Below are 17,551 nucleotides of genomic sequence, written 5' to 3' on the forward strand. Positions count from 1 at the left end.
GATGCTTGGGACTCGTTCTGTCGAACCCGCACATTTGAGTGGCGTGAGGTGTTGACGGTGGTCCAGGTTTACCTGGGGGGCGATTTTGAGCATCTTAATGAGTGTCTTTTTGCTCCTGCCCTTCTGCGGGATGTTGGTGCGGTGCAGCTCCATGTGCAGGTTCCTTCCCTATCGGCTGCTCTTGTGGCGGAGGATTTGAGCGCTCGTGGCTTTTTGGCTTCGATCCTGCGTTTCTTTTTCCTCCTGGAGCTATCTTCGGATTGGTTTGCGGAGAATGTTGAGGCGCTTGGGGCCGTTCCAGGATCTGACGCCTTGGTCTCAGCTGCTCGGGCGTCATCTGCCATGTTGAAGCTTTTTGCGCCTATCCTGCGGGAGGCGTTGCTGCTGTTTTCGCTGCATGCTTCGCATGTCATCAGGCAGTCCTGGCTTCCTCTTTGGAATCCGCTTGGGCCCTGGTTCTTAGGTTGTCTTCTCCCTTTTGTCCTCTGCATTTTGAGGCTTCTGCGGTAGAACGTTATATTCAGGCGGCTTCTTCCTCTTGCCGCCCTATGTCTGAGTTGTTGGTTCTCCGGGGGACCCAGGGGGTTCCTTCCCGGCGGGGTCGTACCAGGGCGCGCAGTTCCGTTTGTTGGGGTGGGCCACAGGTGTTGGGTTCGTTTCCGGTGCCGCCTGCGGTCCCACCTGTGCTTGGTTGGCGCGGTGTTCGCTCTGCGTGCAGGTCGGGTTCTCGTAAGGGGCAGCGGCCCTTTCGCGGTTCGCCCCATTGACGGGGCAATGGGGGGGAGGCTGTCTCTGTTCGCTCATGCCTGGTCTCACGATTTGTGGGCTTTTCGGGTCGTTTCTCGCGGCCTGAGGTGGCGTTGGGTGGCTCCGCCTCCTGCTGGGGGTTCGGGGCTGACAGGGCAGGCTTCCTCTCCTGCGCTCCGTCAGGTCATCTTGGAGTGGGTGCGCTTGGGTGTGGTCGTGGAAACGTGGGCGTGGAAACCCACCTGAGGGACTCCGTCCCTCAGGTGGGTTTCCCGCCTGTTTCCAGTTCCGAAACGGGACTGTGCGGAATTAAACATAAACAATTTCATGTATACAAACATAAAAACATAAACAATTTCATGTATCCTTCACACCTTATAGTTACAATGTCAGCTAGTTACAGAGAATATTCTATTTCATGAGCTATATATTTACAGTATGTCATGATACATTAATGGTAGGTCTTATCGCTAATACATAATTGTTTGAACAATGGAGATATTGGAGAGTCATTGGGGACCTGCTGTTTATTATTAGTCTTCATAATACACTACTTGTTTCCTAATCTCATATGTCGTTTATCTACTGGAAGCGACATATGGATACAGTGCAATTTTAGTACAATCCAAGATTTGCATATGTGTAGAATTCCATCTCACATAGGTGTTGTCCGGCATGATGACACAGACAAGTCAACTAAAACCTGAAATTGAGTTGGATATCGGGCATTCCAATCTCTGCTATAAAAGCCGCGATATCTCAGGACAGTATCCAACTCTGGCCCCAGACACCACTCGGTACCCCTACTTAAATCTCTGAATATGTTAGACATTAAGTCACTGCACATTCTCTCATGTGTATTATACATATATAAAACGCTAAACTATAATGCCAATCCTGATCTCAAAAGCTTCATAGAAGGTTGTAACAGAACCCATGAGCACCACACCAGAAATAAATACAGTTTTGATATTCCTAGAGTACGACTTAATCAAACTAGAAATGCTCTACAAATCAAGGGGCCCAGAATGTGGAATGACCTTCCCAACCATGTTAAAGACTGTACCTCTCTCAACCAGTTTAAGTTAAAAGCGAAGCTATACCTAATAAATTCCCTGTAACCTACCTTACCCTTCTATTGTCAACCAATGTCTGTGTTTTTTCTTTAAAGAGCGCTGTTTGTCGACATAATTGTATTTGTGCTGCTTTTTCATCTATGTTTTCATTTCTTGTTTTCATCTACTCATTATGCTCAATTAGTATTAAGCTTGTCATTTAAGTTTATCATGCCCGAAACGCTTTGCGTAATATATAGTGGCTTTAGGCATTGTATGTACTAGCTCTACCTATAAGTCAACCAATCTTTGTAAAAATTTATTGTATGTATGTACCTTACCTAAATAAAATATTATTATTATTATTATTATTATGGAAGACAGATGAGAGTCACTGACACACAAAGGCCAGAAAGCACGAGTATAAAGTCCTATGACTTGTTTAGAACCTACAATTATATATACGGGCAGCATAAAACATCCACTAGACAGTGTGATACTGTAATTGCCAGAATTTAGCTGGGATATTGATATCTATGGCAGGTGGCTGCAGGTAATGAATCCCTCAATGGTGAACATTTCAAATTCAAATTTTTATTCAGGTAAATGTACATACATAGAAGATAAGTTACAAACATAGTGTTGGATTTACAGAAAGAGCTAGTACATACAATACCTAATACCCAACTGTAAACTATGTGAACAAGTGATGGGACATTAAAACACTATCTGTGATTGCCCTGTTATAAGTACAATACAACAATACAATACAATTTTATTTAGGTAAGGTACATACATACAATAAATTTTTACAAGGATTGGTAGACTTATAGGTAGAGCTAGTACATACAATGCCTAAAGCCACTATTACGCAAAGCGTTTCGGGCATGAAAAGACCTAATGACCTTCAGACCTTCAGACCTAATCTTCCTTCCTTCCTTCAGGAAGGAAGGAAGGAAGGAAGGAAGGAAGGAAGGAAGACCTTCAGACCTTCAGACCTTCAGACCTAATGGTATGAGGCACTTTGAGCTCTGTAATTACTTACTTATTTATTTACATATTCATTTATTTATATACAAGAAGGTACATTGGGTTTGTGAGAATACATAGCACAGTATTTACAGTCTTGTAAAGCCACTAGTACGCGCAGCGTTTCGGGCAGGTCCTTAATCTAACAGATAATTTTAAGTAGGTAAATTCTATCAGAATTAATAAAATGATAACAAATACATTGCAAGAAAAAAAATAAGATGCGAGAGATTAGTAAGCATATTAAAGCACATTGGTAAATTAAAGCTCTGATTGATTATATTGACAGCTTGATTGGTAATTTAAACAAGATTAATAGACACCATACAGCAGATTGACAGCACATATAAGAAGACAGCAATGATCACAATGATAAAGATGTTCTTATTGGGTACATAAAGATTGGGAAATTGGGTAGCAATAGATACAGTGCAATTTTAAAGCAGAAGGTAAAAAACTATAACGTATGATTATGTTACATTGTTGAGTTGATTAGATACACAGTGTTTAGTGAGTTTCATATTTATTTAGTAGTCCTGGATACAGCAGTGTCGTAGTCCTGGATACAGCAGTGTCGTAGTCCTGGATACAGCAGTGTCGTAGTCCTGGATACAGCAGTGTCGTAGTCCTGGATACAGCAGTGTCGTAGTCCTGGATACAGCAGTGTCGTAGTCCTGGATACAGCAGTGTCGTAGTCCTGGATACAGCAGTGTCGTAGTCCTGGATACAGCAGTGTCGTAGTCCTGGATACAGCAGTGTAGTAGTCCTGGATACAGCAGTGTCGTAGACGTTGAGACGAAGCCTGGAGCAGAGCAGAGAGCTGAGTGTGGCCGGAGTCGCGGAGCTCTACGCGGGAGAGCGTTGTAGGTGGATGAGGTCGTAGTCTGCTGTCTGCTCTGTGTCGAAGCTGTAGCGTCTTGGGTCGATTAGAACTGCCTACACCGAGTACTACATTCTTGACTGGAGATTGTACTGGTTTGCTATTCTGATTGATTGATGAAGATTAAGCCACCCAAGAGGTGGCACGAGCATGAATAGCCCGTAAGTGGTGGCCCTTTCGAGCCATTACCAGTATCAAAAGATGATACTGGAGATCTGTGGAGGCGCAACTGCACCCTGCGTGACGGGAGATGCCTCCCGTATTGCTATTCTCAAATCACTGGCTTATATACGGTTACTACACCCCACAGTAAGATAGGAGGGTGGAAAACTCGTTACCTGTAAATAGGGATAGGATTATAGCTTGTGTAATTAGTTATGCCATTAAGATGATGAGATAATGGAGTGAGTATAAGTTTATTCGCTACAAAACTATGAAGATGAAATTAGGTACTTTTTAGTATTGTTTTTGAATGACGCAAAAGTTGGACAGCTTTTCAATTCAATAGGGAGTGAGTTCCATAGACTGGGTCCCTTTATTTGCATAGTGTTTACTTCAAACACTCAGGAATATTAGAAGATATTCTCGTGCTGTACCCAGATTTTGCTAGTGAAGGCTAATATATCAGCCTTACATATTATGTTCACACCTGATTTGTAGTTAGAGTTCATTTGTTTTTATATTGAGGCTGGTATTTTCCGCTCTGATTCCGTGTGTGACTAACCATCCTGTGAGATGGGAATATTGGATAAACTTATACCCAGTTGTTCAGTTTAGTCAAAGTTCGTCAAAGCATTGTATGTACTAGCTCTATCTATAAATTCAACGATATTTGTATCACCCCTTGTATGTATGTACTTTACCTGAATAAACATTTGAATTTGAAATTGAATTTGAGTTGGTTTGTTTTGTATTAAGGCAGGTATTTATCTCCTCTAATTCCATGTATGACTAACCATCCTGTGAGATGGGAATAATAGTTGAACGTATAGCTAGTTCTTGATTTACACTCTGTAATATCTCATATAGAATAGGGTAGCAGCACATTGCTGTGTATACCTAATTTTGCTAGTAAAATAAGACATGTTGGCAAATTGTAAAAACAAAATAGACAGAATAATATAAAAGGGACCAAGCATGAGGAAGAATAATTAACAAATGTTTAATCGTTAAAACTAAATTCAGTAAATTCACTCAACCACAAAACTGGAAAACTTTAACTCAAATATTAGAAATAATCTGGTAAAATACCGTATACCAAAGAAAATGAGGCTGGTGACGGGAGCATAAACGACCGTTTACAACAACAACAACACTCGAGTCGTCGCTGTCCACGATCGTCGTCGCCCCTAAATCAACACAACATCTTGAAGGGACGAGACATCCTCCAACCTCTCCCAGATATTCAACACGCTGTACTACTGGCATGTGAAGGAAGACGTGCAATTACATCTCAGACGTAAAGATCCGCATTACGACAACCTAACCTACCTTATCTTTAATTAACCTTTTTAATTAATTGTACAAGAATGTAACAACTCTTGTATATATCTCAAAAAACCTTCTCCAACAAATCATAACCCTATACACACTAACCCCACATTACTAAACAATCTAACCTACCCTACCCTAATCTGCCCTAACTTTTTCTGAACTGCAACTAGCTCCCAAACATACTTTGACTTACAAACTCCAGTCTCTTGACTAAACCGCACACTTTCCATAGTTCCATAGTTTCCAACAGTTGGTATACTCTCTAAGATCAGATATTATGTACCCTACTCTGCTCTCCCCTCACTCTATTATGCACTTATCTATCCCTGTCTTACTTATAGTATCTGTGCATGGGGCTCAACCTCTGCAAACCACCTCAAGCCCATCATCACCCAACAAAAATCTGCTATCAGGACAATAACAAACTCTGCTTTCAGACAACACGCAGCTCCCCTGTTTAAATCCCTAAACATACTAAGGGGGAGGTTATCTTGAGGTTATCTTGAGATGATTTCGGGGCTTTAGTGTCCCCGCGGCCCGGTCCTCGACCAGGCCTCCACCCCCAGGAAGCAGCCCGTGACAGCTGACTAACACCCAGGTACCTATTTTACTGCTAGGTAACAGGGGCATAGGGTGAAAGAAACTCTGCCCATTGTTTCTCGCCGGCGCCTGGGATCGAACCCAGGACCACAGGATCACAAGACCCGCGTGCTGTCCGCTCGGCCGACCGGCTCCCTAAACTAAACATAAATTCACTCTATACATTCTTTTGTGTCAATTACATCTATAAAACCCTTTTCTTAAGTGCAAACCCTGTTCTGAAACTTTCCTGACAGATGTAATAGAACTCATACTCACCACACCAGACATAAATATCTCTTTGATATCCCCAGAGGCAAACTTAATCTGTGTAAACACTCTATGCAAATAAAGGGACTTAGTCTATGGAACTCACTCCCTAATGAATTGAAAAACTGTCCAACTTTTTCCTTATTCAAAAATAAAACCAAAAAGTACGTAATTTCATCTTCATAGTTTCCTACCTAGTGCTTTAACTTGCACTGTATCTAGTGCTACCAAATCCCCCCAATATATGTGCCTAAACCATATTACTCTACCATTGTAATCTTTGATATCATCTGATATCATGGTTGTTATATTAAGTGCATATTCTATTCCATTATTCCTTGAAATGATCCTCAAATTGTGCTATGGTGAACCAATGTATAACCCTGATATTTTATTTTAATGTATCCTAATGTACCTAGTAATCCTTGTTCACTATAGTGTTTTGTTATTATTGTATTATTCTAATCTTTATTTTTGTTGACCTGTAAACATTTTTTGTCAATTTTACTGTAATTTTTCTACTTAAAATTACCTGTGCCTGTAAAGTAAAGCTGTAAAGTATCTATAAACATTTGTTGTCAATTCTACTATAAATTATCTACTTAAAATTATCTGTTAGTTTAAGGACTTGCCCGAAACGCTATGCGTGCTAATGGCTTTACAAGATTGTAAAATCAACATCATTCCTATGTTCTCTCTTAACCCCCAATGTACCTTCTAGTATATAAATAAATAAATAAATAAATAAATAAATAAATAAATAGCACAGCAACACTTTGTTACCATCAACACAACTCACCCTTGCTGTCCTGAGTCAAGTTCCACTCATGCTTATTTTTGTCACTATCCTCACACAAATGGAAGACATTGATAACGTTCAATATCTGCCAAATTATGAACATTGATATGCCAAGTGTAAGTGCCACATCTTTCAACATTACCACTTGCGCAGTCATCGGGAGGGGAAAACCTTCATGCAAACTGCATGTATCGCGAAGACGAAAAAGGTGATCCATGAAACTTAAAGAAGAAAGAAAAGTAGCATTTTTGCAGTAATATATTTTTGTAATATTTTAATTTTGTTTGGACAGAGTATGTAAATTTGAATACAAATGATCCTATAGATGGAGTCGTCATGTAATTCGTGAACAACAACTTGTATTTTAACAAATATATTATATAAAATTATATAAATTTGTGACGTGTTGTAGGTAGCGCAGCAAATACCTGGCAGCTGTAGTTTGCCTTACGCACATTAAATAAAAAAAAGTAAAACAAAGTAAATATAACTGCTAAAGTCCTTTGTGGTGTGATAGTTGCAAGAGTAAACAAACACAAATAATTTCATTCTTTATTTATAATCAACATAAGATAATAATTTCTTAAAACTTGGCTTACAAAAATAAACAAACTTAATATTTACGTTACTTTAGAAAAACAACAAGGGTGACTATACACTATGTACAAAAGGCTGTACGTCCACCATCATGCATCATACAAAGACCACATATTTCTCCATATGCTCCAGCATATGGAGCATATTTCATATTATGCATATTCCATATGGAGGAGCTGCAGCATATTTCAACAAACCTAAGTACAATGGGGCCTCGACTTACGAAGCTAATCCGTTCCCAGAGACGGATCGTAACTCGAAATATCGTAAGTCGAAGCGATTTTTCCCATAAGAAATAAAGGGAATTGAATTAATCAGTTCCCCACCCTCCAAAATATTAACATACAAATACATTTTATACTGAATACAATGTTTTTTTCTAACTACAATACAGTACCTAAGTTGATCTTACCTTTATGGAGAGCTCTTGATGGAGTACGGAAGATGGTGATGAGGGGGGAGGAGGAGAGTTGTTCCTCTTTGGAAGGGGAGTCCCCTTCCATTATCACATCAGGCAGTGATGTTCTCTCTGGAGTACTCTCTCTCCTATGTTTGCCTGAACACCACTAGGACCTGGTTGTGGTTCAGTGCTTGTTTGTCTCGCTACAAATTTGTCAAGAGACATTTGTTTTTCCCTTCGTTTTAACATTTGTCTGTAATGATGCATCACAGTGTCATTGAATAGATTAAGGCAACGACCTACTGCAGCTTGGTTTGGGTGAGTCGTTTCAGCAAAGGTTTGCAATTCTTCCCGTGCTGCACACATTTTCTTAATTGTTGAGGAAGAAACATTCTGTACTCTTGTTTCTGCTATTCTCAGTCAGATACCACTGACTTTCCTGGGACTCATGGTGTGGTATATAATAATTATTTTAATGTTCAAAATGCAAAAAATCACCACAAACGCGGAATTTCTTATAGGGCGATCGTCACTAAGCGGGCAGCTGAAGTAAACTGAGGCAGGTCGGATCGCGTGACCGGGAACCACGTGCTCGGTCGACACGAACGTGTACCAACAAATAACGGAAGTCGACGACACCATCGGATGTCGAGTTGCATTTTTCGATGAAATTTACATCGTAACTCGAAATTATCGTAAGTAGGGGCTATCGTAAGTTGAGGTGCCACTGTATTGTAGCACAAGTTGATGATAGTGAGTGGTGTCTCAAGGAACATAATTGTGTAGTGCTTTTGAAAAATAGGTGAGATAACACGAATGTGCTAAGGGAAGTGAAAAAATTAGATGAGAAAAAGTTGCCCTAGTGTTACAGTGCAGACAACAACATTCAAGATGGCTGCCGGAAAAAGGAAAAACAAAACAGAGCTTGATTTTGGGGGATTCAATGAAGAAAGCATTGATATAAGCAGTCTACAAAACAAGTTGGCAAAATTAGATATTATAGTGAACTCAAATGTAGAAATAATCAGTAAATTGAAAAAAGTAATGACCATTTGAATAGCAAAGTTTTAGGTCGTGAGGGGTTAGTGAAAGACTTGTGCAAGAACAAGAATCAATTGGAAACAAATTGCAAAGCCATGGAAGAGGAAAACAAACTCTTAAAAATAGCTTTGGAAGAAGTTAAAGCAAATCTAAACATAAATGACTACAATAGGTAAGGAAATTCAACAGGAAAAACAGCTTTTGTTAGTATAGATGGAGGAAGTTACACAGGGAATAGAACAGTGCAAGAAAGATATGCAACTCACCTATGCACAAGTGGCCAAGGAAAAGGAAAAAATTGAAGAAGCAGTAAAGGAAGCCAAACACTACAGCAACCAGGATAAAACAAACATTAGGCTGGAAGTGAGAAAGGAATTGGCATCTAACTCGAAGTTGGTGCAAAGCACAGTTGATCGGAGTAAGCCCCTGATAATTTTTGCTTGCAAAAGAAAAAGAAGATAACATCTAGGTCAGAAAGAGCTGTAGAAGAAGCGAAAATAGTAGATAAAATTGTTGGCCTCGTGGAAATTATCAGTTCACCCTCCTCCAAATTTGATATTTGGAGGGTGGGGAATTTGATACTTCTTACTACCATAGAGAATGTGTGCGACAACAGGAGAATTGGCAGGTACGTAAAAGGGAAAGATCGACCTCTGAGGATCACCCTAAACGATGCCAAACAGATGGAAGAAGTACTAAGGAATTCTAGAAAATTACAAAGTGATGAGGATGGAAAAGTGTAGTCATTAAGACGAGATCTTTCAAAAGAAGACAGAGAGAAGCTGAAACTGAACCTCGTAGAGGCAAAGCATCTAAATAAGAGCAGAAACGAAGAAGAAATCAATTCTTTTCTCTACAAAGGGATAGTGGTAGGCAGGCCAGTAAAATGGTACAAAAAGGCAAACCAACAAAATTGCTAGAGAGAGGGGTATTGAAGAATAAGGAAAGGGGGGAACATGTTCCTGAAAATTGTATACACCAATGTAGATGGAGTGAGATCAAAGATACCGGAGTTAAGTGATGTAATACAACTGCAGACACCAGACATTGTTGCACTCACGGAGATAAAACTTGAAGATGTTATTTTAAATGAAGTCATATTCCCAAGAGGCTACTCAGTTTGGAGACGGGACAGAAAAATTAGGAAAGGCGGTGGCATTGCTGTGCTGGTGAAAGAACACCTTAAGGTAAAAGAGATAATGATTGCCAATCCTTGAGAGGTTGACATAATAGCAGTAGAGATCTGCCATGAGGATGATAAACTAATGATCATAAATGCACATAGTCCACTGCCAAGCAACACATGGACAAACGAGGAACTAGATAGTAAATGAGAGGGTCTTATAACAATAATGAGAGAGATTATAGCAAGAGCGGATAAAGATAGATCACGACTGTTGATAGTTGGCGATTTCAACTTGAAATCCATAGACTGGGAAGCATATGAAGCTAGAACAGAGGACTTTTGGACCTGTAGATTTGTAGACCTCATCCTGGAAACATTCTTGTATCAACACGTTAAACAAGCTATGAGGATGAGGGAAGGGGACATTCCCTCCATGCTGGATTTGATATTTACCAGGAAGGAGGAAGAGATATTTGACATTCAGTACCTTTCTCCCTTGGGTAAAAGGGACCATGTCTTTTTGGGAATAAAGTATGCAATGCGTTATAATCTGGAAGAAAATAATTGGTTGAAGCAGTTGAAAGACCTGACTTCAGGAGAGGACACTATGGCGACCTTAGAAATTTTTTTAGTGAGTATAATTGGACAGACTTGTTGCTAGGCAAGGAAGTAAATGAGATGTATGTCAAGTTTTGTGATATATATGATAAAGGCACAAAAAATTTATACCAAAGCATAGATGCAGAACTAGGAAACAGGATTGGTTCAACAGAAATTGGGAGAGGGCCAGAGACCAAAAGTCACAAAAATGGAATCAATATAGGAAGAGGTCAAACCTCCAAACATATCAGCGATATCAAAGATGCGAGAAACAACTACGCGGCTGTGTGGAGAGAGGCAGAAAGAAATTTTGAAAAAGGTATTGCGGACAAATGTAAAACAGAACCAGGCCTATTTTCTAAATTTATAAACAACAAATTGAAGGTAAAGGATAATATTCAGAGATTTAAAATGGGAAACAGATTCACAGAAAATGAAAATGAAATGTGTGAAACATTAAACAAAAAGTTCCAAAGTGTGTTTGTGCAAAATGAAATCTTCAGGGAACCAGACACAATAAAAATTCCAGAGAACAACATTGAGCACATAAAGGTGTCTAGAGACGAAGTGGAAAAAATGCTCACAGAACTATGTAAGAACAAAGCAGTTGGCCCAGATGGAGTTTCACCATGGGTTCTTAGAGAATGTGCACCTGAGCTCAGCATTCCACTTCAGCTGATTTAGTGGTAGTCATTGCACTGGTGGGGCGCAGGGTACTGCGTAGCTAGTTTTCACCTATAATAGCGGCCGGCTCTGTTCCCTCTGGGTACGTTGTCCACTTGGGTGGTTTTTCTTTTCTTTTTGTTTTTGCCTGGTGGGGGGGGGGGGGAGTCTGCCTTGTTTTTCCCTCCCCTTATATTAGGGTCGTTTGTGTGGTGGCACCCCTGCTTCGCCCTCGCGAGTGGACACGTCCCGTGGGTTCAGCTTTAGCAGTTTGCTTTGTAGTTTGGGCCGCCGGTTAGCAGTGCCCTGCCTGGGATAACCCTTAGCAGACCCAGTCTAGGGGCCCTGGGAAACCCCGCGGGGGCTCTTGGGTCCGATGGAGGAGACCCTTGCGTCCCCTCTTGCTGTGTGTGAGTTTGAGGGTTGCTCTGTCCCCTTGTCTCAGGGTGACTCTCATTGTTTTTGCCTCCGTCATGCTGCCTGTTTGGTCGGTGACACATTCGACCCTGAGTCCTGCGAGCTGTGTTGCTTGTTTGTGACTCAATTCACCCAGTCTGCTGATGAGTTATTTCGGGTGCAGGCAGCTCGTGCGTTGCATGGTAGGTTTAGGTTATTGCAACGCGCACGGGTTATTGCTTCCCCGGACGCCCTGCGGCTGCCCCGCTTTGTGTATAGGGACCCAGACTTGAGGGTGTTGGTCGCTTCGGCCTTGGTTCCGTCTGCGCCCCCTTGTTCTTCCCCTTCGGTGGTTCATTCTTTCCCTCCCCCCCCTGCTTCTGGCCCCTAAGCGTCTGAGGGCTTCGGGGTCGGGGTGGGGTTTAGCGGTTTCTGAGACTCGGACAGTTTCGGGGGTTGCCCCGTCCGGGGGGGGCTACGGAGGCATTCGAGTCTGTTCCTCCAGGCGCTGCTCCGGGGTCTGACCAGTGGGCCCCTTCTCTTCCGGAGCTTTCGGCTGCCCCGGCTTTTTCTTGTGAGGCCGGGGCTTTGGAGGACGGCTCGGCCCTGGAGCCTGGTGTGGCGGCTCCTGGGGTTGGGGAGGAGCTGACTTGAGGGCCTTGGGCTCCATTGGATCCCGCCTGGATTTTCCGTCCTTCTGAGCGGGGCTTACTGTTGCAAGGAGTGGGGTTTTCCTTTTCCCCCCTCTGCGTACGATTTGGACTTGGGTTCTGCTCCTCCCCAGGTTCGGTTCCGTGTCCCTGTGGGTTCTTCGGTTCCATCTTTCCTGAGGTTTTCGGCTTCCTGTATCTGTCTGAGGTGCGGTTGGCCTTGGCGGCTTCCCTCCTGCATGACCCGGAGTATGCCTCCATAATGGATCCTTCTTCCTTCAGGTTTTCATCTTCGTGTCCTTACTGGGTTCGTTATGAGGTTCCGGGGTTGTCCTGGCTTGCAGACTGCCCCTTGTTTTCGCTGGATGCTTGGGACTCGTTCTGTCGAACCCGCACATTTGAGTGGCGTGAGGTGTTGACGGTGGTCCAGGTTTACCTGGGGGGCGATTTTGAGCATCTTAATGAGTGTCTTTTTGCTCCTGCCCTTCTGCGGGATGTTGGTGCGGTGCAGCTCCATGTGCAGGTTCCTTCCCTATCGGCTGCTCTTGTGGCGGAGGATTTGAGCGCTCGTGGCTTTTTGGCTTCGATCCTGCGTTTCTTTTTCCTCCTGGAGCTATCTTCGGATTGGTTTGCGGAGAATGTTGAGGCGCTTGGGGCCGTTCCAGGATCTGACGCCTTGGTCTCAGCTGCTCGGGCGTCATCTGCCATGTTGAAGCTTTTTGCGCCTATCCTGCGGGAGGCGTTGCTGCTGTTTTCGCTGCATGCTTCGCATGTCATCAGGCAGTCCTGGCTTCCTCTTTGGAATCCGCTTGGGCCCTGGTTCTTAGGTTGTCTTCTCCCTTTTGTCCTCTGCTTTTTGAGGCTTCTGCGGTAGAACGTTATATTCAGGCGGCTTCTTCCTCTTGCCGCCCTATGTCTGAGTTGTTGGTTCTCCGGGGGACCCAGGGGGTTCCTTCCCGGCGGGGTCGTACCAGGGCGCGCAGTTCCGTTTGTTGGGGTGGGCCACAGGTGTTGGGTTCGTTTCCGGTGCCGCCTGCGGTCCCACCTGTGCTTGGTTGGCGCGGTGTTCGCTCTGCGTGCAGGTCGGGTTCTCGTAAGGGGCAGCGGCCCTTTCGCGGTTCGCCCCATTGACGGGGCAATGGGGGGGAGGCTGTCTCTGTTCGCTCATGCCTGGTCTCACGATTTGTGGGCTTTTCGGGTCGTTTCTCGCGGCCTGAGGTGGCGTTGGGTGGCTCCGCCTCCTGCTGGGGGTTCGGGGCTGACAGGGCAGGCTTCCTCTCCTGCGCTCCGTCAGGTCATCTTGGAGTGGGTGCGCTTGGGTGTGGTCGTGGAAACGTGGGCGTGGAAACCCACCTGAGGGACGGAGTCCCTCAGGTGGGTTTCCCGCCTGTTTCCAGTTCCGAAACGGGACTGTGCGGACCTGCGGTTCATTCTGGACTTGTCCCATCTGAACCCTTGGGTTTCTTGCCCCTCGTTTCGGATGACCACTCTGTCCCAGGTCCGGCTTCTGTTGGAGCCGGGCGCTTGGATGGTGTCCCTGGACCTCAAGGACACGTATTGGCACGTCCCTATTCATGTGGGGTTCCGGGACTGGCTCGGTTTTGTTGTGGGGCGTCAATGCTACCGCTTTCGTTGTCTCCCCTTTGGGTTGAACCTGGCACCTCGCGGGTTCACACGCCTTACCCGGGTCGTGGTGGCCCATCTGCGTCTCTTAGGTGTTCGGGTATTGGCTTACCTCGACGACTGGCTGGTTTGGGCTCCCAGTCGGTCCACGTGTCTACTTGCCAGAGATTTGGTGCTTTCCCAGCTCGCCGGGTTCGGGTTCCTGGTGAACTGGCGGAAGTCCCATCTGGTGCCCTCCCAGGTTCGGTCCTGGCTGGGTCTTGTGTGGGACTCTCGGACCGCTTCCTTGTCTCTTCCTCCGGAGTCTCTCCTTCGGTTGCGGTCTCGCCTGGGTCTGTTTCTGGGGGGCTCCCAGGTCACCCGGCGGTTGCTCGAGAGTTTGTGTGGCAGCCTGAACTTCGCGATGTTGGTCTACCCGCCGGGTCGGGTTTGGCTTCGTCGGCTGTTCTGGTTCCTTTGGGGATGTCCCTTCCACCTCTCTCACGATCGCTGGGTTCGACCCCCGGGGGCTTTGTGTTGGCTGCTGCATCGCCGGCTTCCTCTTCGGGTTTTTTGGGGTTCAGTGCCTTGGCGCCTACCCGAGCCCTCGCTCGATGTGTTCACGGATGCGTCATCCCTAGGCTGGGGTTTTGTGACCAGTGCTCACCAGGCCGGCCAGGGACAGTGAGGTCCGTCCTTCCGTTGGATCCACAGCACGGTGCAGGAGTTCGCGGCGGTATGGTTTGCGCTTCGGAGGATTCGGGTCGCCCGCGGATCGACGATGCGGCTCCATTCGGACTGCTCCCCAGTGGTTCATTGTCTGAACCGAGGGGGTTCGATGCGGTCCTTGGCTCTTTGGGGTTGGTCTCTTCGGGTGACTCGTCTGCTGAGTTCTCAGGGTTTGGCTCTCCTGGCGGTTCACGTCCAGGGGGTGTCCAACGTCCTGGCGGACGGCCTGTCCATGTTCGTTCCCCTGTCCACGGAATGGACGGTCGATGCCGGCTCCTTCCATTGGCTCTGCCGGACGTTCGGGCGCCCGGAGGTGGATCTCTTCGCGTTGGCACGGTCGAGGCATCTTCCGGTTTATGTGGCGCCCTTCCCCGACTGCGAGGCCGTCGGGATCGACGCCTTTCGGCAAGACTGGTCGAGGTGGGGGTTCCTGTACCTCTTTCCCCCGGTTCGGCTGCTGCTCCAGGTCTTGGCTTGCTTGGAGACTTACCAGGGTCGTGTGGTCCTCTTGGCCCCTTGGTGGCCAGCCCAGCCGTGGTTTCAGGCGCTGCTTGCTCGGTGTCCGACCCCGGGGGTTTTTCTGCGACTCCGCCTCTTTCAGGAGATCGGGTCGGTCCGGTACGAGACTGGTTCGCTCTTCTCCGCGAGTCTTCGCGTTTGATGTTTTTGACTTTTGTTTATCACCATCTTTATGGTGGGCAGGTGGCTTCCTTGTTGGTTTCTCACCTGCGAGTTTCCTCTCGGCGGCAGTATGAAGTTTCTTGGCGGTCCTTCAGGTTCTTTTTGACCCTTCGTCGTTGCTCCTCGCTTTCGGTTCGGGTGTTGTCCTTTCTCTCTTGGTTGTTTCAGGACTGTCATCTGATGCCTAATGCTGTCGCCTCGTATCGTGCGGCGCTGGCGGAGCCACTGCAGCTTGCTTTCAGTATTGATGTTACTTCTGCGCCGTTTCGCAAGCTGTCTCGGGCATTGTTTCACCTCCAGCTTACTCATACGCCACCTGAGCCGTCCTGGTCCTTGGACAGAGTGTTCTTCTATCTTTCCACTCCTCGGCTTGTGGTGGCCCCTTCGGTTCAAGATTGCTTTGCTAAGGCTCTTTTTCTGTTGGCATTAGCCTCTGGGGGTCGTGTGGCGGAGCTTCATGCTTTTCTCCGGCGCAGAGGTTTTTGCTCCTTTGGTCATGGTCTTCGGTTTCTTCGTTTGCAGCCATCTCCCTCTTTTCTGGCGAAGAATGAGACTGCTGCTTTCCGGAGGGGTCCTTGGGCTGTTGATGCGTGGTTTGTCAGGCCGGGGGTTCACCATGTGTTGTGTCTGGTTGCGGCCCTCCGCCGTTATCTGCGCGCCACGGCTTCAGTGTCCAGGGACGCGCTTTGGGTTGATCCGGTTTTCCTTCTTCCCTGTTTGCGGGTTCGGGTCTCTCAGGTCGTCTGCAGGGTTATTAAATCCAGCCAGCCTGTGGTCTATCCTTGTGCCCATGACGTTCGTAAGTTCGCTGCTCTTGCTGCCGTCTTCGGCAATATGTCTTGGGCTGACATTCGAGCACGGGGATTTTGGCGGTCGAACAGGGTCCTGGCTGCACGCTACCTTGTTAACGTTCCTGGGCCCAGTCGGGCCTGTGTTGCCTTAGGTCGGCGGTTGCAGCCCGTGGTCTCGGCTTCGTCTTGAGGTGTGGAGCACCGACCGCCTTCCGGGTAAGTGCCCTTGGTTTTCTTGGTAGTCTTTGGTGAGGTAGCTCCGGGGAGCCACAGGGGCTCCCCCCAGAAAACCAGCATTGAATGTAATGAAAAGCCATTTTCTGGGTGAGTCCCGGAGGCTCCCCGGCATCCCTCCCACCCTCCGGTCGGCGGTTTTTCACGGTTTTTGATGTCCAGCCTCAGAACTGGGGTGTGGATCGCCGGCTCGGGGGTCTGGGGCTCCCCCTTCCCCCTCCCGGGGAGGGGGGAGCTGCGCAGACATGCGGCGCGGCTCGTGTGACGTCATGCTGGTTTGCTCGTTTTTCTTTTGGGGAGTTCTGTCCACTCGTTTGTCAGTTTTTTTTTGTTAACCAGAATAGGGGTTTGTTTGGGGCGCTTACCTTTCTGGGTGCCTGTCCCGGTCGATGGCAGATATAGAATGCTCCAAATCACATGTGCATTCTATGAGCCATTGCTCCCCGTGCCTCTGTGAGGGGGCCAGGTTCTGGCTCGTGGTCCCCGGTTGGCCTAGAACTCCACCCACATCGACTAATGCAAAATAGTTAGGATACCCATATCAGCCATGGATAGCTCCGGGGAGCCTCCGGGACTCACCCAGAAAATGGCGTTTCATTACATTCAACGCTGGTTTTTTTCCCTTTTTTCTTTGGCTCGGTTTACAGTGTCCCCTTTGTCTGTTTTTTTTTGCTTGGGTGTTTGCCTTTGGTTTCCCTTGCTTCCAGTTGTAGGGGCAGGGGAGCTTCTTGCTCACCTTTGGAGGCAGGGGATTTTGTTTGCTGGCCCTGGTGGGTAGTTGGTTTGTTCATAGCCAGCTTCTTCATTTCCAGTGGAGACCAAGTTGATTGGCTTCCTGAGGGGTCTGTTCATTCTTGATGCTTGGTTCAGCCAGGAGTCCATTATGTATCTTGTGGCACTTCTCCTCTGTTACCTTAAGGCAACTGGTTCTGCTTTGGTGGGTATCTTCTGGGTTGGTCCTGTCGTCTTGGCCCCCCCTGTTCAGAGGCTAGTATGTCTCGTGCTGTCTGTAGTATCATTTCTTCTAGCCAGCCTGTGGTTTATCCTCATGCCATTGATGTTTAGATTTCTGCTGCTTTGTTAACAGTGTTCGTGAATGTGTCTTGGGCTGATACTCAGGCATGGGGGATTTTGGTGGTTGCACTAGGTTGTGGTGGCCTAGTATCTTATTAATGTGCCTGGGCCCTG

General features: G+C 46.2%; 1 protein-coding gene across 2 annotated transcripts in view; it reads left to right on the forward strand.

The window, feature by feature from the left end:
• The first annotated feature begins 2,687 nt into the window (after positions 1-2,687).
• Positions 2,688-17,551, forward strand: part of LOC123754242 (uncharacterized) — a 125,416-nt gene continuing 110,552 nt past the window's right edge. The window contains exon 1 of one of the 2 annotated variants that reach the window (XM_069314559.1): positions 2,688-2,814. In XM_069314559.1, the coding sequence (XP_069170660.1) occupies positions 2,703-2,814 (112 nt within the window). In that variant the 5' untranslated portion in view covers positions 2,688-2,702. Of the gene's footprint in view, positions 2,815-5,013; positions 5,171-17,551 lie in introns of those variants that run through there. The other variant, XM_069315021.1, reaches the window with a different exon arrangement.

This window comes from Procambarus clarkii, chromosome 1 (assembly GCF_040958095.1).
Source record: "Procambarus clarkii isolate CNS0578487 chromosome 1, FALCON_Pclarkii_2.0, whole genome shotgun sequence".
Lineage (NCBI taxonomy): Eukaryota > Metazoa > Arthropoda > Malacostraca > Decapoda > Cambaridae > Procambarus > Procambarus clarkii.